Source organism: Vulpes lagopus, chromosome 4 (genome assembly GCF_018345385.1).
Source record: "Vulpes lagopus strain Blue_001 chromosome 4, ASM1834538v1, whole genome shotgun sequence".
Classification (NCBI taxonomy): Eukaryota; Metazoa; Chordata; class Mammalia; order Carnivora; family Canidae; genus Vulpes; species Vulpes lagopus.
The window spans coordinates 90,965,664-90,992,605 of NC_054827.1; the positions used below are offsets into that span (position 1 = coordinate 90,965,664).

The following is a 26,942-nucleotide window of genomic DNA, read 5'->3' on the forward strand; positions in this document are numbered from 1 at the left end:
ACACACAGAGGCAGAGAGAGAAGCAGGCTCCATGCAGGGATCCCTACACGGGACTCGATTCCAGGACTGTGGGATCATGAAGGCAGATGCTCAGCCACTGAGCCACCCAGGCACACCCCCCCCCACCTTACCCTTGATATCTTCCTCACTTTTAACTTCCCTCAGTATTTTATCATTATCAAATTCACAACAGTTATACTGAGGAAAACATTTCTTAAATCCTTCAACTGTAGTCTCAGGATTAATATTCGATTCTTTGCCTCCTTTTAATTCTGCAACAATGCAGTTACCATATATTACCACTAGATGGTACTTGCAGGTGAATTTTAATTATTCTTCTCAGGGCTTTAAGCAACTTGCAAATAAATTCCTGGGTGTATCAATAACACTACAACTGATCTTGCATAGAAAAGTTGGTTTTTTCGTTCCTTGTCATTGCTAAGGTAGTCATGTCCATTATGCACATTTACTGCTCTGTTTCTGAGGGTAAATCACCTGCAATAGTGACTTTTGCTTTTCATGTTTATTTTTCATTATTTTTTTCTGAATGAGTGATAAAAAGTTTTTGTTACATTCATAAAGCTTGTTACTTATTTTTTTATGCCACAAAAATATGCTATTCAACGTCTAATAAGAATGGAAGCTTTCAGTTCTTAAATGAGCTCCAGTTTTGGATGCCTAAAGTATCATCTGAAGGAGTATCTTTGTGTTTGGCTTTTAAAATGTTTTGTTTTGTTTTTCTTCACTGTGGTGTTTTTTGTTTAGTTTTTGTTTTAATCTATTATTTATTGTGCTATTTGGGGGGAGAGTAGTGTACTGTTTTGGGAAGAGTAGGTCAAGACAACTTCAATCTTAGTCTTGCCAGTGACTAACTATGTAGCTATAAACTTATTGCTTCAATTCTCTGGGTCTTGGTTTTCTAATACGTAAAACAAGGAGTTACACAAGATGATTCATATGGTCTCTTCTGGCTCTAAAATGCTACTCTACGGAATATCAATACACTGGTTGAGTCAGATTTCTGGAATTTAAGAGGATTGATGAAAACTTTTGTAAACTTAAGAAAAAAGGAATATTTGTGGGACTGCTTAATTTCAGTCTCTTCTTGATGCTGTGGTAGATACTCTACAAAGCAGGTCATTAAACAGACCCTGATTTTCCTTGCCTAATGGGCATGTTGATATCACAGAGATAATTATAATGTGGTAATGCTCTAGAGTAGTAAGTTTCAATAACCCATGAAATTAGTTCCTAAGATTCAGATCATTTCCCTTGTTGTATGCAGTAGATTTTGCACAGGCCTCATGTCAGCACAGCCATTACTTAGGAACTCTTCAGTGAGACATTTTTGAGTTTACATTGTTCTACATTATTTACCAACACAAAGAAAGATATTTTTAGTAAAGTGGTGAGTGAGAAAGGAGATCTTAGTAGTTCTGTTCAGATACCATTGTACAGGAATTACCACTTGTCTTCTGCATAGTTAGAAGATGAGCACACACACAACACAGCACAACTTCTGGTACGTTATATTTAGTAGATACTGAATAATTCAAGTGAGAAGGAACAGGAGGAGGAAGGTTAAAAGGTTAAATGGCAGCTTGACACGAGTGACACAGTCGGTTGAAGACCGAATTCCTTCATGGAAAGGAGATAAAGATATCCATGCTATATGTTCTTTGTAACATAACTGAAGCAAACAATGACAGTGGTTCAAATGGTATGGCTCTGTACAACCCTGATGAAGTGGAGTGATTGGAATAATCTGACCAGAGTTTGGATAAAAGAAATTATTTCAAGAGCAGGGTTAATAAAGATTCTTGGTAAAAGTACTAAAGCATTAATTGTTGGTAGGTTATATTACCCATCCTTAAGCTGCAAAGTACACTTTAAAATCTTCCCACCTAACATTATATATTTTCTTAGTCACAGAGTGAAAAGGTCAGATTGCACTGGCCTACATCCATGCCATCTGGAGATGCCTTTTCTTCTGTGGGGACTCATAGATTTGTCCAAAAGGTAAGCTAATGTCAGAATTTACTGAAAATCCATATTATTCTTCACGGTTGATGGAACTATATTGTTGTATAAGTTTTCCCTTTTCTTGAATTTGGGAATGGGTTTTTTTTTTTTATATATATTATATGCTTTCTTTCATATACATCTTCCAAAAGAGTTAGAAATCTTATGAATATAATGTTCTTTCTTTTTTGTTTAATGGGAAAGGGGGCTGGGGATAGGGAATGGCTAGTCCAAAATAGTTAACTAGAAGTGTAGCCAGTTATATTAAATCACTTTTTTCTCTGGAGTTAAGTGATATTATTTTGAATTATTGGAAGCACTGCATTCTTTTTAGAAAGAATTTGGAGCATAAACCATAATAGGTGCATGAAGTCAGCACTTGCTGTTGAGCTTGTTTCATATAGTGCTTTGTTCTCTCTTTATCTTGTGTTTGGAAGTTGGTACTGAATGCTCTGTTGTGCCTTTGTTCTGATTACTTGGTTTTTTCTTTGTCTGTCTCTGGTAGCCCTATAGTCGCTCTTCCTCCATGTCTTCCATTGATCTAGTCAGTGCCTCTGACGATGTTCACAGATTCAGCTCCCAGGTACCGTATGACTGTATGGAGTGGACTTAAGTCTTTCTGTGCTATATTTCAGCCTGCTTTCCCAGTTCCGAGATATCTTTTGGTTAGGCCACGTGTTTTGATTTTGAATTTTAAATAGTAACAATAAGCATTAAAAAGACTTTCCGTTATCTACTAAATAGTTCCTCTGTCAGGCTTGCATGTGCCCTTTATAGTCTCTGCTGTGAATAGCTTGGAATTTTGCTCTATAGGAGGTACTCCTGAAAGATTTCAAATTGAATTGAAACAAGCAGAAGATACCTGGTTTTTAAATATCATGTAGTATCTGTTTCTTCAAATAGGATTCAACAACTTTGATGAACATGGTTTACAGGATATGTTTGTTACAGCATAAAAGCAGATTTCGGCAGTCTCACTTCTAATTTAATTTAAAGTATCTCATAATTCAACAAGAAAATAGCTTTTTTAAATATTTGTCTCATTTTGTCATACTAAGCTCCATTGAACTGATTTGTATTTTCGTTATGCAAATTACCTTTGGATATTATAAATTAATATTCCTGTTCCTATGCATCATTAAGTATTTAGGAATTTAAGACAGGAAGCTAGATGCTTGTAGTCTCTGCCCTTATCATAAAGTCAAAGTATTATTGAAGGAATGCCTTTTAGTATCAGAATTAGTTTTTAAATTTTTTGAATCCTTGTATCTTTGCCAGTCAGCTTTGTATCTTTATGGTGAATGTGTTTTATTGGATTGCATTATGCTATCTTATGTTGAGAAGCTGAGCTCTCTAGTCAGAATGACTGAGTTTAATCCTGGTTAGTTGCATGATCTTGAACAACTTTTCTAAGTCTTCTGTGCTTCACTTCTGTGATCTAGCTAGGACTGTGATGTGACTAGAGCCTGGCATGTTGTAAATGCTATATAATGTGAGCTTTATTAGCTATTATATAGCTGTTTATTAGCTATTTATATAACAACATAATTTACTTGAATTCAAAATTTTCTACCTTATTTTTTCTATCAGAGTACATTTGACTCTCGAACAAAGGTGGGGGTTGGAGCACCAGCCCTCCCCTCTCCATTCAGTCAAAAATCCACATATAACTTTTGGCTTCCCAGAAACCTAACTATTAATAGTTAATAATAGTTTACAGTAATATAAACAGTTGGTTAACATATATTTTGTATGCTGTAATATCATATACTGTATTCTTACAATAAGGTAACTTAGAGAAAAAATGTTATTAAGAAAATTGTAAGGAAGGGAAAATACATTTAGAGTATTGCACTATATTTATTGAAATAAATAACCTGTACATTTCAAACTGGTGCAAAATATATTTTTTGACTTTTGCAGAACATTTTTTCTTCTTGAGCATTTTTGAAAAAGAAATGTATCAGTTCTGCTTCAGAAATCACCCAGAACCAAACTTATTCCAATATTTCTTAATTTTGTTCATTTATGCAGGCTTTTTAAAAAGCATCTCATATTCATAATAAATCAGTGACAAAACTAGATAATATAAGGAGACTTTGGTTTATTCTGCTAAACTCCACCTTGTATTAAAATAATAAAGTGACACACTAAGGCTCATCAGTACTTGTCACCATTTTCCTTTAAATTATAGGAATACACATGCTATAAATGAAAATGTAATGAGAGCAGTAAAGAAGTATAAGTCGCTACAGGTGCTTAAGAGTTAAGGCTTCAGAATGCAGACCTTCGACCTAAGCTATAGAGCTTTAGAACAGCTAAAATTCTTCAAGTATACATAAATATATTACAGAGAGGCAGATGCTCAGATTTTTGTAAGACTTTGCCAAATTAGGGGGCAGCCCAGGTGGCTCAGCTGTTTAACACCGCCTTCAGCCCAGGGCGTGATCCTGGAGACCTGGGGTCGAGTCCCATGTGGGATCCCTGCATGGAGCCTGCTTCTCCCTCTGCCTGGGTCTCTGCCTCTCTCTGTCTCTCTCTCTCTGTGTCTCTTATGAATAAATAAATAAAATCTTAAAAAAAAAAAAAAAAAACACTGGGCAGCCCGGGTGGCTCAGCAGTTTAGCGCCATGTTCAGCCCAGGGCCTGATCCTGGAGTCCCGGGATCGAGTCCCACGTCCGGCTCCCTGCATGGAACCTGCTTCTCCCTCTGCCTGTGTCTCTGCCCACCCCCCCACCCCCCCGTCTCATGAATAAATAAAATCTTTAAAAAAAAAAAAAGACTGCTAAATTATAGCATACTTTTTAATATTTTACGTAACTTGTGTATAAGTTGAGAAAGATCTTTCATGGTGGGATTTTTTCTAATATAATGCTCGGGATTATTTACATTCTGTTTTTAGCTTTTAATTATTGTGCTGTTTTTTATGCCAAAAGAGGCAAAATTAAAGAAAAATGACATTGAGTTCTTCAAGTATTTATTGTCCTTGCTAAAGTATTTGTTGTCATTAGCAGACGTGGGCTCTGGCAGTTAAGCTCTCTCCACCCTTTATGTCCACAGTGACACCTTATTATTGTGGTAATCATTTAACCCCTCCCCTATTTATTGTACAATAATACATTCGAATTTTAGCAGAACTAGAAAGTAAATAAAGTAATAGATCGCTATTAGTATTTTCATGCATATCCTTTTTCCATGTGTATATAAAATCAGTCACATACTAATAAACACACATACTTTAATAATTGCCTTTTTCTACCAAGAAATGTAATTTCATATACACTATTTTATAACCAGCTTTTTTTAAATAATTAAGCCCATTTCCCATCTGTAAATGTGAGTCTTTATCTCTTTGTCTTTTAATATGGATGTGCATGCAGGATTTACCTACTCACCTAATATTAAACATTTAGTGTATTTTCAGTTTGTCTATTTATTTATAATGAATAAATAATATAAGTAGTGCTACAGGAGCATCCTGACATATATACCATCCGTGTGTTTGTGTGCATCTTTGTACACTAATCCACTTATTTCCTTAGAATACATTTCTAGAAGTAGAATTATTAAGACAAAAGCTGTGCGTACTTCTGAGGACTTTTTTGTATTCTCATTGCCAAACTATTTCATTTAAAAAATTGAACCAGCTACACTCCCAGTTCAGTTTTCTTTTGTTATGTTGACAGTGAATGTTGTAATTCAGTTAATTCTTGCTAGTCTTAGACTAAAAGTGGTATTTTTGCCTCTTGGCCTTCTGCATTTCTTCAGCGAATTCACTATTCATGTTCTGCCTATTTTTCTTTTGGGTTAACAGTGCACTGTTAATTTGTTACTAATAAATTGATCCATCCAACAAATCCCTCTGACTCTGTAACAATAAGTATAGTTGTATTCCTTTCACATGAGTAAGAGAAAAGAGATCTGACAAGTCTTTGAACTCTTCTAGACTTCTGTTCATTAGAATTTTGTTCATTACATTTTTGTTACATCATCAATAAAAATTTCTGTATTGATAATGTTAGAAAAATCCAGTTAGCCTCCTAAAATGGCACACTGCGTGACTCAAATGGGAGGTGGAAGAAAAGGCTAGACTTGGCATCCATCATCTCTTATTTTAAATATGTTCAGTTTTCATAGTTCATGTACTGTGAAGATGCTGTATATGTCAGCTTATCATTTTCAACACTAGGTCCATAAAAAATCAAGGGCATGATTCCTGAAATTATGCTTCATCTAATTAAAACTAGTGAACACTACTAAATCAGATGAAACCTGCCTCAATGATTTTGACTCAGTCTGTTTTTTATAATGATAGCAGATGTTACTAGTAATATTTTGTAGTGTATCAAATTTTGAACCTAATAAAATGTTAAATTTGGCTTTTGTTGTTGTCATCCATCTAAATGGCCCCTTCCAGTTATTTTTGATATGCTGTCATAACTGAAAACAATAAACAAAGCAGATCATTGGGGTAGATTCAAAGTGTCAGTGTGATCACAAATGCCTGAGTCACTTCCCCAATAGTAACACTACTTCAGATTTTATTGTAGTGAACATGAAATAAGTTATAGTGAGATTTTACCTGTTATCACCTCTCTCCTTAATCTCCATGTTATTACATCAGGGAAGATGCCATAATGGATAATGATTCCAGGGAGCCTCCGGTGGGACTCTATTCTGGAACCCGGAGGTCATGCCCTGAGCCAAAGGCAGGCATTAAACCACTGGGCCACACAGGGATCCCCAGAGAGATCATTTTAAATATGCTTACTGTACTTTGTTTTAACCTATGTGAACAGCTATCACTTTATATTTGTGGAATCTAGTGTCTTTGGGACCAGAACACAAAAATATCTTCTCATTATTCAAACATTTGAAATAACTAATCAGGAGTAAGCTCCCAAACAAAAACAAAATTACCTGCATACTCTCCAACAAAAGAGCTTACGTGGCACTGTTTTTTTGAAACACAACTCTTTGTTTTTAAAGATTTTGTTTTTGTTTTTAAAGATTTTATTTATTTACTGGAGATGCACAGAGAGAGGCAGAGGGAGGAGCAGGCTCCCTATGGGGAGCCTGATGTGGGACTCGATCCCAGGACCCCAGGATCACGACCTGAGCCAAAGGCAGATGCTCAACCATTGAGCCACCCAGGCACCTAGAACTCTTTATTTCTTAACAGAGTAAAATCCTACATTCTTTCACCTGTAGTCTAGTTAAAGTAGATCTTACTCCTGGGAAGCATTTCTTTCTGCTTCTAATCTCATAATGTAGGTGTTCTTAACTCCTAGTGCCCCATCTATAAAGTACATATTCATATCTAAAATTTTTTAAGATCTTTGGATCTAAAAAGGGTAAAATTTTTTCCCAATCACCATATGGCAAAGACAAATGAATCAAGCCAGTACTACAGCGGTGGTTTTATTTATGCATACTACCTGGAGCTTCTTTATTCCTTTCTCTTTGGGAATTCAGGTATGTTTTGTATGTTTTTATAATTTGGAAATCTTGCATTAGTCCTCCTTACTCAGAGCAGATTTCAAAATCAGAGGTACACACATTTTTCCAGGCAGCCCCCTAGAGTCATATTTTGTAGCAAAGTGTAGAATATGGGGCACTTGGCTGGCTCAGCTAGAAGAGCATGGGACTCTTGATCTGGGGATCATGAGTTCGAGCTCTGTGTTGGGTGTAGAAATTACTTAAATAAATACTTTAAAACTAAAAAAAATTTTTTAAGGGCAGCCCCGGTGGCTCAGCGGTTTAGCGCCACCTTCAGCCCAGGGCGTGATCCTGGAGACCCAGGATTGAGTCCCATGTCAGGCTCCCAGCATGGAGCCTGCTTCTCCCTCTGCCTGTGCCCGCCCCCGCCCCGTCCTCCCCCCCCCCCCTGTGTCTCATGAATAAATAAAATTTAAAAAGTAATAAAATTTTTTAAATTACAGAATGTACTATTAGTCACATTTTTAAATTTCTTTCAAGTCTGTAACCCAGCACCATTCACATTGTTTTGAGGACTATGAATAAAAGTATAAAATGTTATGTTAGTGTTTTATTTAGTAGAAAAATAGATTGTAGAACCTCAATATAAAATTTTTCTCAAAAACATTTTTATAATTTTTACAAATTAGGGAGATATTAAAGCCATACCTACAAACAAAAATGCACTCTGAAATCTGGAAAACTTTATGCAGTAGAAGTACATGATGTTACTGTAATATATTGATAACATCCTTTTGTGTGGAAAAATTTTACCCCAGAGTTAATAATTTTAGCATTTTTTTTGTCTCAAAACCATTAATATATTTATTTCAAAATATTTGTACACTATTCTTATTCTATTCTGTATCCCTAATAAACATAGTAAATTTTATCTAAGATAAGTAAACTTAGGAATAAATCAAGTGGTAGTATAATATACTATTTCCAACTCTTTCCTGCCTTCTCTAATGTACTTATTATATAAAATGAAATTATAAGTAAAAGTTTAGAAAATGGAGCTTAGAAAAAGTGTCTCTGAATAGATGATAAAGAAGCAACTCCTTCAGAAACCATCTTTTTATCACTTCACTTCTTTTTAAAAACATTTCAGGGCAGCCCTGGTGGCACAGCGGTTTAGTGCCATCTGCAGCCCAGGGTGTGATCCTGGAGACCCAAGATCAGGTCCCACGTTGGGCTCCCTGCATGGAGCCTGCATCTCCCTCTGCCTGTGTCTCTGCCTCTCTCTCTCTCTCTCTCTCTCTCTCTCTCTGTGTTGCTCATGAATAAATGGATAAAAATCTATAAGAAAAATAAAAACATTTCAAACTAAGAGTTTGCAAATAGCACTCACATGAAATCTTACCAATAAATGTGATTGTGGATTCTCAGAGTGTGAAATACTCAGTTTTGTTTATATAAGATATATAGGAGTAATTTATGATAGTTAAAAGCACAGATTTTACTTAAATTTCAGTAAAAAGACTAATTTAGTTAATTTAAAAGAAGATACTAAAAGGTGATTGTTTGCAAATGTTTGCATATATATTTCATTTTCCCTAAAAGAATGTAAAACAATGAAATTGGAGTCAAATAAATGGGGGATTGGTTTTTTTTTTTTTAACTTGGCTTATAATCATGGTAGAAGTGAAGTTTGTTAGTGAAGTAATGAAAGTTATCTTGCCATATAACTTTCTATTAATCTTTATAGTCTTAAACATAGAACTACTGGACTAGATCCATTTCTTTGTGTACCTTTTATCCTTAGTGTCACATGATTTTATGTTTTAAGACATTATCTCTATAAGGAAACATTTTATGGTAAAGGAAGGAATTTTTTTTCCAGAAAATGCTTATTTTGCTCACTTGATGAACTTTAGGCCAATGTATGTTTTTTTTTTTTTTCAATATATGTTATTTGAGTGAAGCATCTTCCTTCTCTGCGTGTCCCCCACCCCTTGCCCCGCCCCTGTCATTAACCTGTAATATGATATCTGGAATGTGCACTAAACTCTTCAACACTATTTAAAATCTACTAACCTTTGTGCATTTCGTTGCTCAGCTTTCTAAGAACATTTCTGAGCTGAAATAAACTCAGTACCATTCTGTTTTAGAGATTATGTCATGGCTATTCATTGGATATGAATTCTTATGGCTTTATTTTTCTTTCCAAGGTTGAAGAGATGGTGCAAAACCATATGACTTATTCATTACAGGATGTAGGTGGAGATGCTAATTGGCAGTTGGTTGTAGAAGAAGGAGAAATGAAGGTAATTTCCAGTAAAATATTATAGGTTGCTAATTGCAGATGTTATAGCATATTATCATCACTAACCATTGATGTGAATGAGGGTAGCATTTTAAATTTTCTTTTAAACAGATTATTACATATGATCAAAAAACCACTAGATACTAGGAAGTAAAATGTACTTTGCCTTTTACACAATTTCTTTATGATCTCAATAAAAACCTATGTATAAACCATTCTGTTTTGCCTGGGCCATGGAGAAAATACAATTTGGGTGTTTAGGTGTTAGGAAGTCATAATTAGTTGATGGTTTTCTATTTGGATATTTCTCTTTATTTTTTAATATACTAAATTTTGTACCCAGATGTCACTTTGTTCCCCTTTTTGGTCTATATATCACTTCTTATCCTTTCTCTCACTGCATCTTCTATCAGTACTTGGAGGTGAGTCTGCTAATTTTGTACACATCTGTAAGCACAAGAGACAGAGAATAAGATCAAGGAATAAGATTTAGAGATGGATTCAAAACAGCAGCTGCACTGAATTTTGATATTTGAATTTGGTATACTTATGCCCAAGGCTCTGTGCTAAAGATAAAGTGATGTTTAATAAGACTTTCTCCAAGCTGAAACTCGTTGGGGAAGAAGGATATTGACATTTAAAGATACTGTTACTTGTGTCTATCTGATAACATATTGAATGATGTGCACAGATTAGTGGAGAAAATTGGAAAAGAAAGAGCTCTTACATGAAACAGATTGTTTTTTACTGGATAAGCATTTGAACTATGTCTGGAAATCGAAGCAACATTGTGATAAAGGTGAAGCCAAGGGTATTTTAGACAAAAAATATAACACAAGTGAAAACATGAAAGCAAACTTCTTACTCAGGAATTCTTTTCATAGACTGTGTTTACCACAATTATTCTAGCAATAGAGATACAATATCAGATGTTGGAATTTCCTTTCCTCCTGAATAGGGATCTAATTAAGAAATCAGAAGAGATGGGGTGGCTCAATCAATTAAGCGTCTGCCATCAGCTCAGGTCATGATCCCAGGCTCCTGGGATCAAGCCCCTCATAGTGCTCCCTGCTCAGCGGGCAGTCTGCTTCTCGCTCTCCCGCTGCCCCATATCCTCACTGGTGCTCTGTCTCTTGCTCTGTTCTCTTTCTCAAATAAATAAATAAAATCATTAAAAAAGAAGTAAGAGACAAGCAAATGAGATACCAGAATGCTAACTATAAATTTAATAAGCTAATTGAAGAATATGGCTTTAGATCAGCAGCCACAAGGTCTTGCTAATATATTAACTCAAAATTAAACAATGTTTCTGACATAGCTAGATAATCAATCATAGGCCTTCTCCACAAGTGTAAGCCCAAAAAGAAAACCAAGACGCATGCTCTCTGTAGAAAAAGAAGTGAGCCAAGACTTCCAGTCCTTATTTTATACTCAACAGTTGGATAATTCATTGTTGTACCCCGAGGAAGGGAGAAGTGAAAGGGTGAAGAAAAACCAGGAGTGATCGTCTAGATGAAGTCCCTCCATGTGGAATGAAAAATAGAGAATAAACGTTCCTACAGCCCACAACACTAGAGAGAGAGAGAGAGAGAGCTTGGATTATGGAGAGTATAAAATAGCCTACCAAGGAGAATAGTCTCTTGTCTGTAGCAGTAGGCTAGCCACTATATAAGGAAGAAACTAAAGACCAAGCATACCATTTAAGAGAATCAGGTACATGGGGATGAAAGCTTACCTAAGTAAGAGAAGTAACCAGTAATAGAGAAGTCAAGCTGTTGGATGTCTTATAGAAGGTTAGTAACAAGCTTAAGAGCCATATGAAGTATGAGGAGAGGATTTAAAAGTCTGAATTTTCCAATTTGTGTAACTGGTTTTCCATTTTTCAGCCATCTCAATAATGTGAATAAATAAACATGTAGGGAAAAGTAGTTTGATGAGAAAGATTTTAAGAGAGAAACTGTATGTGAAATGCCTAACAGTTTCTGGACCCATAAAGCACTCCATAGAGAGCTGGTTCTTCCTACAGTAACATGATTATTCATTTCTCGAAAGAACTTATTGCAAAATTTCCTAAAGTAGCAAACCCTATAATTTTGAGGTAATTAATTTTAGAACTTTAGGTACGCAACATCAGTATTTAAAGCAAGATAGTATGGGGCGCCTGGGTGGCTCAGTCAGTTAAGCCTCCAACTCTTGATTTCGGTTCAGGTTGTGATCTCAGGGTTGTGAGATCAAGCTCTGTGTTGGGCTCTATCCTGGATGTGGCTCTATCCTGGATGTGGAGTCATTGATTCAACAAATAATTGAGAGCCTACTGTGTTTGAGATACTATTTTAGATGCTGGGTATGTAGAATTGAACAAAATTGCTTTAAATCAATATCATTCGGGGATCCCTGGGTGGCGCAGTGGTTTGGCGCCTGCCTTTGGCCCAGGGCGCAATCCTGGAGGCCTGGGATCGAGTACCGTGTCGGACTCCCTGCATGGAGTCTGCTTCTCCCTCTGCCTGTGTCTCTGCCTCTCTCTCTCTCTCTCTCTCTCTGTGTGACTGTCATGAATAAATAAATAAAATCTTTAAAAAAAAATCAATATCCTTAAGGAGATGATTTTTTTATATGTTGCCTGTTAATTTTAAGTATATCTTCTTTAGGTATATAGAAGGGAAGTAGAAGAAAATGGAATTGTTCTGGATCCTTTGAAAGCTACTCATGCAGTGAAAGGTGTTACAGGACATGAGGTCTGCAATTACTTCTGGAATGTTGATGTTCGCAATGATTGGGAAAGTAAGCTGCCACTATTAATATATCATAATATAATTATTATTTTGAATGTAATGTCAAATCCAACCCCATGTTTTGCATCTCATCTACAGTTTACAAAGTCAATGTAGAAAATATCTGGAAAATCTGATAATAGCTTGCATTTACTTTTTGTTTTTACTTACATTTAAATAGAGCTTTACAGTGAAGTAATGCTTGTACAGTGAAACACTGTACAAAATGTTTCTGTGTTACAGCATTTGATCCAGTACTTCAATAATCCTGCACGATAAGTAGGTAACAAAGTAAAGATCAGGATAAGTGACTTGTCAGAAGCCACAGAGCCTAGTTAGTAGAAAGGCCAGTACTAAAATTAAAGGTTTCTGTCTTATCACCTACTTTCCCAAACTGTTTTGTTTCTCTAGTAATCCCGAGACAAATCCTGCTGTGGTCTGCTTAGAGTTATTCTTGGGGTGTGTTTGTTTGTATGTATTTGTTCCTCTTAGGCACCAAATTTCATAAATACATGATAATTTCGAACATCGTAAGATGTGTATTAGTGACAGTTTGATATTCTTTTTCCACAAATATAGTCACCTAAGCCTAGACAGAAGAGTTTATTCAACTTCAGTAAATTAGAGTTTACAGGAAATGGTCATAGTGTTAGACAGGAATTTGTGTCTGAGTAATGCAGTGGGATTAGAAATGCTTTCTTTTTGTGGGAGCTAGATAATTGGTCCAGAGGAAATGAGATTTCCTGGTGATAAGCCTCATGGCCACTGTCTGTAGCCCTAGTAGGAAGTATTAACTACCTTCCATTTGAACTTGGTCCTGCTCATGTTATCACAGGGTCCAGCAATATAACTGAGTTAATCACATTCTAGGAAGAGGTAATGTATATTTTTGGCTACTAATATTTTTTTCTTCATTTCAGCAACTATAGAAAACTTTCATGTGGTGGAAACATTAGCTGATAATGCAATCATCGTTTATCAAACGCACAAGGTAAAAATCTCTTCATCCCAAAAGGATTTCACTGTAGTTCAAAGTGAGACATGTGTAAATTCTCTAAAAGTAAAATTTGGCAGGAAATCAAATGCCGTAAAAGATCCAGAGACTTTGTTAATGATGCATGAACGTCACATATTTGAAAGGATATCAGTTCCTTCAAAGCTGAACCTAAGACAAGAACCTGAGAAATATCCAGAAACAGTATGTTTGATAAAGATCTCCAGTTAGTTATGTCCACTTAAAATTTAGAAAATACTGAAATCCTGTTAAATATTTTTGTAGCGTCTAGTCTTTTTAGGCGATGAGTGATCATTACCAAATACAAAAGTGAATCCGCATTTCCTGTGACCATAGTAATGAAGGGAATGGAAAGTATGTATGTTAAGTCATGTAAGTGGATTATCTGAAAGCATGGGGAAATTGCTAAGCATAACTATTAAGAAGTTGGTCATATACCAGAGCACACCGAAACGTCATTAAAATTAGTTCACTTTCTTCCTTTTTCTTTTTTTTTTTTTTGATGGTTTTATTTATTTATTTATTTGAAAGGTACAGAGAGAGAGAATACGAGCAGGAAGGAAAGGGAAAAGCAGACTCCTTATGGAGCAACTTGCTCAGTGCAGGGCTTCATCCCAGGACCCCCGGGATTGTGATCTGAGCTGTAGGCAGATGTTTAACCAACTAAGCTATCCAGGTGCCCCTAAATTGGTTCACTTTCATTTCACTTTTTCTTCATCTCTTTCTCTGCTATTCTTAGATATTTAAAATTAAAGAATTAATATTTCTCTTACCTTATTCTTCTCTGTTTCCTGAAAATTGCCGAATAATATATTGTGTAAAAAAAAGATAAATGGGGATAGTATGTGGGAGGAAGGGGAAAATAAATGAAGGGAATTAAGAGGTGCAAACTTCCAGTTATAAAAAGTAGAGCATAGGGAAGGTAGTAATATTTGTAATAAGGTTACAATAACAGATGGTGAATACACCTTTTGTGGTGAGCCCTGAGTAATATATAAAATGGTCAAATCAGCATGTTGTATACCTGAAAATAATATAACCTTCAATTTTTTAAAAGTCAAATAATAAAAAGGACCTATAATTTTAGAAAGATCCATTCAATGTAATATTTTATGTTATGTAAGAAATACAATAATTCAATAGGTGCTTCCTTTTTCTCTTCTTTAAATGACTTTTTAGGGGCACCTGGGTGGCTCAGTGGTTTGAGCATCTGCCTTTGGCTCATGATCCTAGGGTCCTGGGATCGAGTCCCACATCATGCTCCCTACAGGGAGCCTGCTTCTCCCTCTGCCTATGTCACTGCCTCTTTCTCCGTGTCTCATGAATAAATTTTTTAAAATCTTAAAAAAAAATTAAAAAATAAATGACTTTTTAATTGGGTTGAATATATGAAAATATTGTGGGTTTGTTAGGTATTTCCTGAACTCAGTTTTGTCATGTGGGGCATCTTAAATGTAATGATTATGAGGTAGGCCTGATTTTACATGGTAGCTGCTTAAGAAATGTGTAAAAAATACATTATAGGTTCACTTTGCTTCAATTAAAAAAGGAGTGTATAACAACAAAGATTCTGCTTTAGCATACAGATTTGGGGAGTCCAAGGGAAGCTTAAAGTTGAATAAATGTTAAAAATACCGATTAACTGCCTTTAATTTGGAATCAATAGAAATGACATAGAAGAATCTTATAATCTGAGGACAATTGATCTTGGGAAACAGTCTGCTGAAAATATTTCACTTCGTAAATAGTAGATGGAGGGAAGGATTTAAATAAGCTGTATTACAATCACTTTTTGAAAAATAAAGCTAAAAACTATTAATGTCTCTTCAATGTAACAAAATTTAAGTTAGAATTATAAATGTTTTAATAAATTATCCTGGTATTATTTTTTTTTTCAAAAATTCAGTAATGCTATACAACTTTTCCTTTAAATGTGGCTTATTTTATAATTTGATCTTAAAGAGGGCTACTTCTCTCCTGATATTTAAGTCATTCTCACTCTTTAACTTTTCATCTTCTCATTCTTGTGGACTTGCATTCATTTATTCTAACACAGTCAAATTTTCCTTTATTACTAGCTTCACATAGCAGTGCTCAGCACTGCTTTCATGTATTTTGTGAAATTTATTATCTTTAATATATGAACCATTTCACTTTCCAAATGATTCGTGTTGTATTGACATTGAGTTGTTGGTTATTATACTCAACAATTAGGAAAGGCACAGTGTATATTTTCTGTCATTTAAAAGTACACAGTCTGTTTTCACAAATCTCATTTCCATTATCATCCCAACATGATGTGTCTCCCTGCATACCATAAAGTTGAAAGATTCAGTCTAATTGATTTGGTATTCTTCAGATGTGATTACGATGTCAAAGGAGCAGTCTTCTTACACTGAAATCTTAGTGTTTAAGTCTCTGAACACTTTAAACAGAGGTTGAATACTGAAAAGCAGAATGTTAGGGGCACCTCAGTGCCTCAGTTGGTTAAACATCTCCCTCTGCCTTTGGTTCCAGTCGTGATTCCAGCCAGAGTCCTGGGGATAGAGCCCCTGTGGCTGACTCTCTGTTCTGCGGAGAGCCTGCTTACGCTCTCCTCCCCACTGGTGCTTTTTCTCTCAAATAAATTAAAAATCTAAAATAAATAAATAAATAGAAATAGAACATTACCAGGGTCTTTGGGAGGGAATAATGGGGAATTAATTACTCATTGAGTACAGAATTTCTGTTCAGGTTGATAAAAAATTTTGGAAATGATGTTTATGTAATATTATGAATGTAACGTCACTGAATTATACTCTTAAAAATGCTTTAAGTGGTAAAATTTTTGTTACATATAACCACAATTTAAAAAAAAAGATTATCCCTTTGATGCTATTATAATTCTGCAAAGCCATTAATTCAGTATTCATAATTTACTTTGCTGGGTACTTTCAGATACTGTCCATTTAAAATTTGACAGATTTTACCTTTGCCTAAGTTATTTATTGGTTTTACATTTGTTTCTCTGTCAGTTTCATATTACATAGGAATTTAAAAGTAGTTCACATTTTTGAAAGATTTTTACTTCTTCCACAGAGAGTGTGGCCTGCTTCCCAGCGAGATGTATTATATCTTTCTGCCATTCGAAAAATACCAGCCTTGACTGAAAATGACCCTGAAACTTGGATAGTGTGTAATTTTTCTGTGGATCATGACAGTGCTCCTGTAAGTGCATTTATATAAATGTGTATAGTTGTACAGTATGAAGCTAAATATACAGTGCAGAATGAAAGTGATAAACACATAGGACACACAGAAATACTTGATAACATTTCTTAGATTTTGTTTTCTGTTGAATTGGCTTCTTGGGACATGATAGCCCATGTGTTATCCAAGGACAGCAGTCATGGCTGTGAACACCCACCCAGCAGGGGCTGTTTTCCTTTCCTCCTGAAGTTAGAGGAAACAGAACTGAATGGGTAAATAATGGAAGGATGCTTTCCACAGTTCCCTCTCCAGCCATGATCAACTGCTAGCAAAACCTCTGTGGTTTCTATCTCAGTTTAGCTCCATCTACTGCTTAAGAGGAGAGAAAAACATTTCTGATGTCATAACAGCTTGTTTTATTTATTGGTGCTTATAAGATTTGTTGGAGATGTTGATGAGCTGTAGTTTTAGATAACCTAATGTATTAGACCATTAGGGATTATAAAATGCTAAGCATCTACTGCACTGATGTTTCGTTTCTGTTATTTGTTTTGGCAGCTAAACAATCGATGTGTCCGTGCCAAAATAAATATTGCTATGATTTGTCAAACCTTGGTAAGCCCACCAGAGGGAAACCAGGAGATCAGCAGGGACAACATTCTATGCAAGATTACATATGTAGCTAATGGTATGTATTTTGGGGTTTCTTTTGCTACTTGGGCATGTAGATTTTCATTCAGTCATTCACTATTATTTTAGTGATCTCTACACCCAACATGCGGCAACAACTCCTGACCCCCGAGATCAAGAGACATATGCTCTTCCAACAGAGCCAGCTAGGCACCCCTAGATTTCTTCCTATAATCTAAAAGCCTTTTTAGTTTTTATCATTTAGATTAGTAATTTTTAATTTGGAGAGATGTGTATTGAAATTATCAGGAAACTTTGAAAATAGTCATGTCTAAATTTGATCCCAGAACTACTCTATCAGAATTTTTTAGGCTGGGGCTAGGTAGATACATTTTAATACTTCCATCTCTAGATGACTTTCACATACGCTTGGCTTTACGAACCATCTTACTATGGGGCGCCTGTGGTTTGGTCAGTTGAGCATCTGCCTTTGGCTTGCATCATGATCCCGGAATCCAAAGATTGAGTCCCGCTTCAGGCTCCTTGCTTGGTGGGGAGTCTGTCTGCTTCTCCTTCTCTGTCTCCCCCTCCCCCTGCTCATCCTCTCTCTCTCACTCTGTCTCTCAAATAAATAAAATCTTAAAAAAAAAAATCTTGTTACATATTTGTCTAATAAAAATACATGTATAGTTAGGAATATAAGCAATACTAGTAAAGGAAATGAACAGTTCTGTTTCTCATTGTCAGGCTTTTTTTGTTTCCTGGATAATTGCCTGCTTAGGATTCTTCTAACCCATTTCCCACCTGCAGTAGTCATTGGAGTCCCTCTAATCAAATCCTCATGCCTTCTTTTTACGGGGACAAAACTGCTACGGTGTTTTAAGAGACAGTTGTGCCTGAGTGATGTATTATTTGATTATAGTAAGAGTGACAAATCTATCTTACATAACCTAAAATGTTACTATATTAAGATTTGCTTATAATTTAGGGAGCCAAGAACATCTCAGATAGGTAATAGGTGCCTTCTTATTTGCTATGTGTTCTTGTGTGGTGGTTAGCATGAATGGTCAGGATTTTAAGAGATGTTAACTGTTCCAATGTGAGAAATTTTTTAAAAGCAAAGGAACAAAATGAGTGTTTTACATACAAATGGAGAATTGTGTCCCAACAGGTTTTAATTTCCCTTTATCTTGCAGTGAACCCTGGAGGATGGGCACCAGCCTCAGTATTAAGGGCAGTGGCAAAGCGAGAGTATCCAAAGTTTCTAAAACGTTTTACATCTTACGTCCAAGAAAAAACTGCAGGAAAACCCATTCTGTTCTAGTGTTAACAGGTACTGGAAGATATATGTTACTCTTTTTTAAAAACTTTGACTAAGGGCAACCCCGGTGGCGCAGCAGTTTAGCGCTGCCTGCAGCCCAGGGCGTGATCCTGGAGACCCTGGATCGAGTCCCACGTCAGGCTCTCTGCATGGAGCTGCTTCTCCCTCTGCCTGTGTCTCTGCCTCTCTCTCTGTGTCTCTATGAATAAATAAATAAAATCTTTAAAGGAAAAAAAAAAACTTTGACTAATACGACTCTGCAGAAACTAAAATCTAGTTAATTGTTAGAAGTAGTTTCTGTGTTTTGAGATGTTCCCAGAGTTGTAAATTGTAGTTTTTAAGCTTTAAAACATGTTTTTTTTCTGCGTATATTAGATGTATTTTCTTATGCAAAGAGATTTTAACATTATGGAGCCATAGAATTCCAGTACAAATTCCCTATTTTTTTCCCTTCCCAGAAATTACTTTAGGTTCGTTGTCTTTTCTTCCATACTTTTGTATGTATGTTGTGAGTGACATATATTCTTAATTATTTTTTAAAAATGTGTTTATTCTCTACTTACTGTTGTAAAACTTGCTTTTTCTACCTAACAATATATCTTGACTGTTATTGGATATAAAGATGTGAGACATATAGAACTGTCTCCTTCCTTTAGAATTGGTTATATGAGGGATCCCTGGGTGGCGCAGCGGTTTGGCGCCTGCCTTTGGCCCAGGGCGCGATCCTGGAGACCCAGGATCGAATCCCACATCAGGCTCCCGGTGCATGGAGCCTGCTTCTCCCTCCGCCTGTGTCTCTGCCTCTCTCTCTCTCTCTGTGACTATCATAAATAAATAAAAAATTTAAAAAAAAATTTAGAATTGGTTATATGAATGTTGCAGAATTTATTACCCAGTTCCACAGTAATGTGGTCCCATATTTTGACTGTTGGTGCCATGCTGAACGTCTTTGCACAAAGAGCTGGAATCTTTAGGTTTTTTAAAGAAATGATGTTAACATGGTTCATAAGTCAAAAAGTGTGAAAAGATAAATAGTGAAATTGATCCCTTGCCCCCTACTCACCCAGTTTTGCCCTCCCTCCAGCCCCAAATGAAAGAGTGTAACTCCTGTTACTAGTTTGTTGTGTATCTTTGCAGAGAATTTTTTAAGCCTGAATAAGCAAATTCAGGTGTATTCCTCCCACGCATACACTTTTGTTGTTGTTCAAAAGACGCTGTTCTGCATCTTGTTTTTCCACTTACTTTAAAGGTCTCTGCTTAACAGCATGGACCACCTCCTTATTTTTTTGCGGCTATACAGTATTCATCATATAGATGTACATAATTTAACCAGTCCTCCACTGCTAGGTATTGAAGTCGTTTTCAGTTTTTGCTAGAACAATGTTAATAGTTATATCCACTTGCAAGTTTTATGTGGGATAAGTTACTAGATATGACACTGCCAGCACCTCTGGGGAGGTTGTGCATTTGTAATGTAGGTATTGCCTCCCCCGGAGAGGTCTTATTAACTTACCGTCTCGCCAGCAATAAGACATTTGAGTGTCTGTTTTTCTGAACCCTCTCACACAGTGTATGAAACAGAACGTGGATTGTTCCCACCTTGATAGGCAAAACCACTCTCAGTGTAGTTTTTATTGTATTTCTCTTATTATGAATAGTTTGAACATTTCTTGGTCCATTTGAGAACAATTTGTATAGTTCTGTTTCTATGAACTCTCAGTATGTGTCAACATTTAAATTTTTAATAGAGATTACCAAAGTAGAATTCATAAGCCACAAGTATATATGAATGTCCTCTCATTCTTACCTACATGGAATATTAAGTCATTGGCTGAGACATGTATATTTGTGAGTCACTTTCTTTAGATAAAAGAATATGTTCAATAAGTATATAGTGACATATTATTAACTAATTCTGGTTTCTGATGCTGATTCTGGTTTATAGTATGCCTTTCTTAATAAATTTAGCCTTTGAGGTTTTTTTAATCAGATGGTAACATAAGAGTTGTTGCAGTGACATGGTAGATATTTAGCTTTTTCCAGGAAAAAGCTCACCTGAAAATGTCAGACAGGCTCTGGTCTTATCTGAACGGTTAGTATTCTAGGATGCAGCCTGACTTCTGAGAGACTCTCTGCAAGCATAGATGTGTTGGTGATTTCTAGAATACCGTGTACTTTAGAATTGTTATGGCTAGATCTGGACATGAAGTTTGCTGGTCTATCTCTGCGCTGTTACCTCAAATAAACTAGAAACCTGATGCCACTTGATGGTAGCAGTCTTGTCACCCGACTTAACTGGGTATCTCTCCCCACAGCCTTAAGATTTCTGAAGAATGTTATTTACTCTAATCAAGACCAAGTGTGCAGCTATAATCTGCTTTCTCTCTTCTTGACCTCTACCTTGAGCCTTGCTAACAAGCAGGGCAGAAAATATAACTATGTATTAAGTAAAAGAAATCAAAATGCAGTTATATGTAGAACATGCTCTGAACTATGTTCGAAAAGAAGATTAATTTTCTTAAGCATTTCAGGACGCTGGGTGGCTCAGCAGTTGGGCGCCTGCCTTCGGCTCAGGTTGTGATCCCGGGGTCCTGGGATCAAGTCCCACGTCCGGTTCCCTGCATGGAGTCTGCCTCTCTCTCTCTCTATGTATGTCTCTCATGAATAAATAAATAAAATCTTTAAGAAAAACTTTCCGGGCTGCCCGGGTGGCGCAGCAGTTTAGCGCCGCCTTCAGCCCAGGGCGTGATCCTGGAGGCCTGGTTTGGGGCCTTGTTTTTATTGACCTGTTTGTGTGTATGTCTGTGTGTGCATCTGCGTACATGTGCACACAGTACCTGGAGGGCTGGGATTGAAATTCATCTCAGAGGAAAGAGGAAGCATTGTTTTTAGGCGTCTGTGTATGTATGTAAAGACAGACCTGAAAAGATTCCCTGGCCAAAACTCAGCTCTGGCCTTCAGTCCAGTTGAGCTGCTTTCTGACAAAGAACCAGATTCAAACCCTAACACATGGTGAAAAAAAATCATTGTTTACCTGATGTAATACTTGTTTCATAATGTTTGGAAAGAGGTACGTATGAAGTGGATCCTAGCATTAAAAGCTTAGGAAAGCTATCCTTTCTAATTTGGGTGATGAAAAAATAGTAACTTTCAATAGTGTTTATCATCCTCAGCGAAATTCCATGAAGAGTGAATGAGGTCTAAAGATACTTAAAATTCACAGTCAGAACTCTCTTTTTTTTTTTTTTTTTTTTTAAGAGAGAGCTGGGTGGGGAAGGAGAGAGAGAATCATAACTAAGCAGGCTCCACGCTCAGTGCAGAGACCAATACAGGGCTTGACCTGATGACAAAATCAAAAGTTAGACACGTAACCAACTGAGCCACCAAAGCGCCCCTCATAGTCAGAACTCTTAAATTCATGTGACAATGTCTGAGTATGTTTGTTCCTAGAGCTTAAATACAACTTGTGAATTCTTGATAAATGGTATTGAATAATTTTTATTGAAGACCAAGAAGAAATAGATTTTGGCTTTAGGGGTATAAATCCAGAGACCTCTAGTTTAAATTTTTTTTTTTAATTTTTTATTTATTTATGATAGTCACAGAGAGAGAGAGAGAGAGGCAGAGACACAGGCGGAGGGAGAAGCAAGCTCCATGCACCGGGAGCCTGATGTGGGATTCGATCCCGGGTCTCCAGGATCGCGCCCTGGGCCAAAGGCGGGAGCCAAACCGCTGCGCCACCCAGGGATCCCAAGACCTCTAGTTTATTCCCTCCTTGCTTATCTATGATGTATTTCCCTTTTATTCTAGCTTTCAAAACATTCCTTATGTCTTCTATTCCTTGCTAAGTTTCAAGTATGTAAGGTTTATAATTTTCTGTTTTTGAAAGTGAAAATCTTGAAAGCATACAGTTTTAAGAGAGATCTATGCATTCTATGAATTCAGAGGGTAGGAGGAACCTGTTTGGGTAGTCTTACAGCTGTTAGTAATAATATATTGCTTAATTTTTTACTTATTTTCTTTCCTGCAGTGACTGAAGCAAGGCTGTGTGACATTCCGTGTTGGAAGAAAAAATAAAAAACAAAATTGAATGCTCTAAGCTGGAACATAGGATCTATATAGCCTTGTCTGTGGCCCAACACCCTGGCCTTGTGTACAAAAATGAAGAAATATTGCAATAGCAAAGGTGAACATCTGACACTAGCTGTCTCCTGCTAGATCTCCTCGCTCAGCATATAACTATAAATACATGTAAAAATTACATGTATATGGCTATATTTTTATTTGCTTGCTCCTAGAAGAGAAAAAAAAAATCAACTTTGAATCACAACTAGGAATTGATGCTTTAATTTTTGGGAACTTTTTCAGAATTTTTAATTTACTATGGTCCAGCCTAAGATCCTCATTTGTATCAGGTTTTGTGCACAAAAGAAAAGCACAAAAGTTGAATGCATATGGGGCATGTGCTTTCTGTGCACCAAATATCTGGATGGGGCTCTTTTTTCAGGCCTATGGTTAAATGTGTTCAGAATTTTTTGACTTTTTTGCTTTGTATAATCCTAGAATTCATTGCTGCTGATTTCTATAATGATTCATGTTGTCACGTGTCTTAATAACTGAGGGCTGTCAATAACCTGTGATTTTGCCTTTTCTATAGTCTTACTCCTATGAAGAACCTTGGTTCTGATGGGGAAAGAATGAAAAGCTTTATTTTTTCCCCCAGGTATCTTTATGTTTCTATTGTATTTTTAGTTGTATACTGTGTGCTACAGATTTTTTTTCAGTTTGTTTCCAAACAGTTTGGTAATTCCTAAATTGGTTCTGCTTGCCTCCAAACAGAAACATAAAAATCTTGTGGGTATAAACTACTTTCTGGTACAGTGATAAGGATAAAACGAGCTCATGTTTTCTTGAAATTTATAAGAGGATATATGGTATTGTTACAGCAAATCAGGCTATTTTGGTTTGACATTTGATTCAGTGTGTCTGGTATTCGTAACAGGCATGTTTGTTGCTTCTTCTGATTTGGGTCCGTTTCAAGGCTATGTCGCAAGATATGCTTAGAAAACGTGAGCAGTGCTCCTGTTTGCCTCTTTGCTCAGAATTTTCAGCGGAGCAGTAAAGGATTCCATGTGATTCAAACTGAAATTCTTTCCTTAGTTGCTATAGGAACTTAAATGTAAAATACCTTCTTTAGTTTTAGGCCTCTGTGAAAAACCTTGAAGCATGGAGTTGAGGCAAGGAATGGTACTCACTGAAGTAGAAATGACTGCCCACTTCACAGACTTCATTCTGTTTATACACAAATGTGCTTACATCAGTCAGAGGCATTTTGTAGATGCTTTGCTGACTTGTTCATCTCTGTAGAAACACAGAAATGAGACCCATTTTGTAAAGCAGAAAGTCATATCACTTGGAACGTGTCCTGTATATATTTCGTACATGGTAATGGAGTCTTAATGATGAATGCAAGGTGATAATTTAATGATGGGATTAGTCTGGTCACTTAATATGCACTATCCTGGAAGTGAATTACTTGCATCAGATATAGTGGTATTTATTATTCTGTACAGAGAGAAAAATACATATAAAACATAGGCTTATATTACATGCACGCAGATTTCATGCTCCATAAATCTTTTCTATTTTTTAATTTACCTTTCTCTAAATGATGTGTATGGAATATGCCTTATTACAGAAAAACGCTGTTCATAATTTGACTGTGTGGAAAAGTGCCTATATGGTGGTAATGCTAGTAAGGCAAATAAGACAAATTATCATATGAGTTTACGACATCACCAGTTAGCATTTTATATTGTGATGTTTAAAAAAGAAAAGTTTATACCTCAAATGTGTATTTTATTTTACAATCAGCTGTGGGATTGGGATGGGAGTGTGGGAGGGTTGGGGGGCGGGAAGGTTTATTCACCATAGCCGCTGATGGGAATCTTCAAAAAAATTCTCTATGCCCAGTATAAATGTTTCTCTGTTTGCCATGTCTGGTAACTATCATGAACAGGAACAAGCAACTCTCTCATAACTAAATTGGAGAGCTAGCTTCATTTTCAAGGTATGGAAGGCTCACAAAGCAGTGTCTAAATCTAATTACCATTAGTTGCATTTGCACTAAATGTTAATGATAACACTTTTGCAATTCTGTAAATGAAATGATCACACTAAAAATATTTGTATTTAAAGAAGAATAAAAATAAATTTACCTTTAGATAATTGTACAGATACTTCACTAGAGTTAATCCCATCGGATCAGATTTAGAAATAGGGAATACAAAAAAAGTTCTAAGGTCAAAAGTTGGAGAGGTACTAGCCATTTTAAACAATATTCGGCCCCTCTAGAATTATTCCTCTATGACTAATTGTTAGTGTCTGAATAGACATGATGTTTTCCCAAACACCCTAATTTCTTACTTCCCTTCCCAAAAGCAAAAAATTACCTTTTTATTCTCTTTTCTACTCTTTTGTACTGTGATAGAAACTTGAAAAATATTGGTAATGATGGGTTTTGTCCCTGAATGCCCGCTGTACAAGGACAAGAGAGCACAGTGATTCACTTGGAATTCAGGACTGCTGATTCTGAGGCGGAGGGTGGTCGCAGCAGCTCTTGGTTTGGGATTGCCACAAAGACCTCCAGACCAAGGAGGGGATGGCTGGGAGAAGGCGTAAGAACACAGGATAAGGGAGACGAGCAGCAGGTTTTCCACTCGTTCAGTGTCATAGGCTGATTTGTACACCTACACAGCATCAGTGTCAGCTGCTATTAAGAAAATTTTAGTTGGGCTGAGCTGGTTCTCTTGTGAAAATGTGCCCGTTATCTTTAAGCTTATCAATTGTTTGTCCAGTTAAACACTTTTACCAGTATTTAGTCCGAGTTGTACAGACAATGTATTTGGATTACCGTCATTGTTCATCTACAAACTCAAAACATAATCATTTTAAAGTACCTTGGGAGTGTGTAGAGTGTAACTATTCTATAATAGCTTTATGATCCTGATGATGTTTTTAAAAAATAATAAAGTTGGATCTTCCATGTTACAATCACAAAATTAAAACCAGTATTTAAAAGTGGAAAAGTATTAAAATATTATGGACAAATGTACTTGTTTGATTGTTTTCCTTAACCCCAAAATGCTGCCTGATTAATTCTAGGTAAGTTAAGAACTTACCTCGACTTCAATAGTTATTAAACTGGGTTATTTATAATCCAGTTAGGGATCAAGAAATCCATGTAAAAAATTTTTTTTTTTTTAGTCAATATAGAACAGAGTGGAATAGATTGTGTATATTTTTGTATTTTGTGAATCCTTCGTGTGTGTGTGTGTGTGTGTGTGTGTGTGTGTGTGGTGGGTCACGGTGTGAAATAAAATTCTTACTGCAGAAGCCGGTCCAGAGTTTTTTGAAATTGCTAGAAAGTAAAGGCCTATGCAGTTGGGTATTTCTAGTGAAAGTACAGTGCGAGTCATGCGCTTACAACTCAACTACGCTTACTTCCCCTTAAATAAATCCCCACTTATTTATTTAAATGATGCAGCTCCACTTATTACACCCGGGGAGTGTGTGCCGCAAGCCGGGCGGTGGGGCTTTGCGGGGCGCTGGGCCCGGGGCAGGCCCTGAGGCTGCTGCGGCTTCGGGACACGCTGGGCTCAGCTGCGGGGCTGGACGCGAGGCCTCGCCGCCCGTCGTCCCTCGGGAGCCCTTGGAGCCCTGGGCCCTGCGCTGTTGCCTCCGGCTTGGCCTGAGCTACATCCCGCAACGACGTGTCCTTCAAACCAGCTTATTTCCAGCCGAGTTGGCTTCGTGGCATCTTCTAGACTTGGCAGCTGTTTGAACTAGATGACGACGGGACCTGTCGGCGTGGGCGCTGTTACCATTTAAAAGCGCCCTTTCCGCGAGCCTGCCTCGGGGACGGGGGGCGGGGGGCGGGCCTGGTCCCAACGGGGACGCTTCCCGGGCCGTCACCAGAACCCCCCGCGCCCCGGTCCGCCCGCCCGTGGCCAGCAGCAGGTGCGCCGCCCGGCCGCCCACGGAACCCCCGCCCCACGCGGGACCGTCCGCGCCGCAGGCCCGCGCCCCTCGGGGGCCGTCGGCAGCTCCGCGGGGCCACCACGAGCACGGGGCGGGGGACGCGGACCCGCAAAGGCGGCCCCGAGCTGCCCACGGACACAGCGCGGGGCTCCGGCCACGCCGCCCGCCGGGCCCGGGGTCCGCAGTGTCCTGGGCGCTCCTGCGTCGGG

General features: G+C 37.2%; 1 protein-coding gene across 4 annotated transcripts in view; it reads left to right on the top strand.

Moving 5' to 3' along the window:
* CERT1 (ceramide transporter 1) overlaps window positions 1-25,803 on the top strand; it is a 111,013-nt gene extending 85,210 nt beyond the window's left edge. Inside the window, exons 10-18 of one of the 4 annotated variants that reach the window (XM_041751897.1) lie at window positions 1,927-2,019; window positions 2,528-2,605; window positions 9,673-9,768; window positions 12,416-12,548; window positions 13,459-13,529; window positions 16,632-16,760; window positions 17,301-17,430; window positions 18,569-18,705; window positions 22,724-25,803. In XM_041751897.1, coding sequence (XP_041607831.1) covers window positions 1,927-2,019; window positions 2,528-2,605; window positions 9,673-9,768; window positions 12,416-12,548; window positions 13,459-13,529; window positions 16,632-16,760; window positions 17,301-17,430; window positions 18,569-18,696 — 858 coding nt within the window. In that variant the 3' untranslated portion in view covers window positions 18,697-18,705; window positions 22,724-25,803. The remainder of the gene's footprint in view (window positions 1-1,926; window positions 2,020-2,527; window positions 2,606-9,672; window positions 9,769-12,415; window positions 12,549-13,458; window positions 13,530-16,631; window positions 16,761-17,300; window positions 17,431-18,568; window positions 18,706-22,723) is intronic. The other 3 variants (XM_041751894.1, XM_041751895.1, XM_041751896.1) reach the window with 3 other exon arrangements.
* Window positions 25,804-26,942: the final 1,139 nt, after the last annotated feature.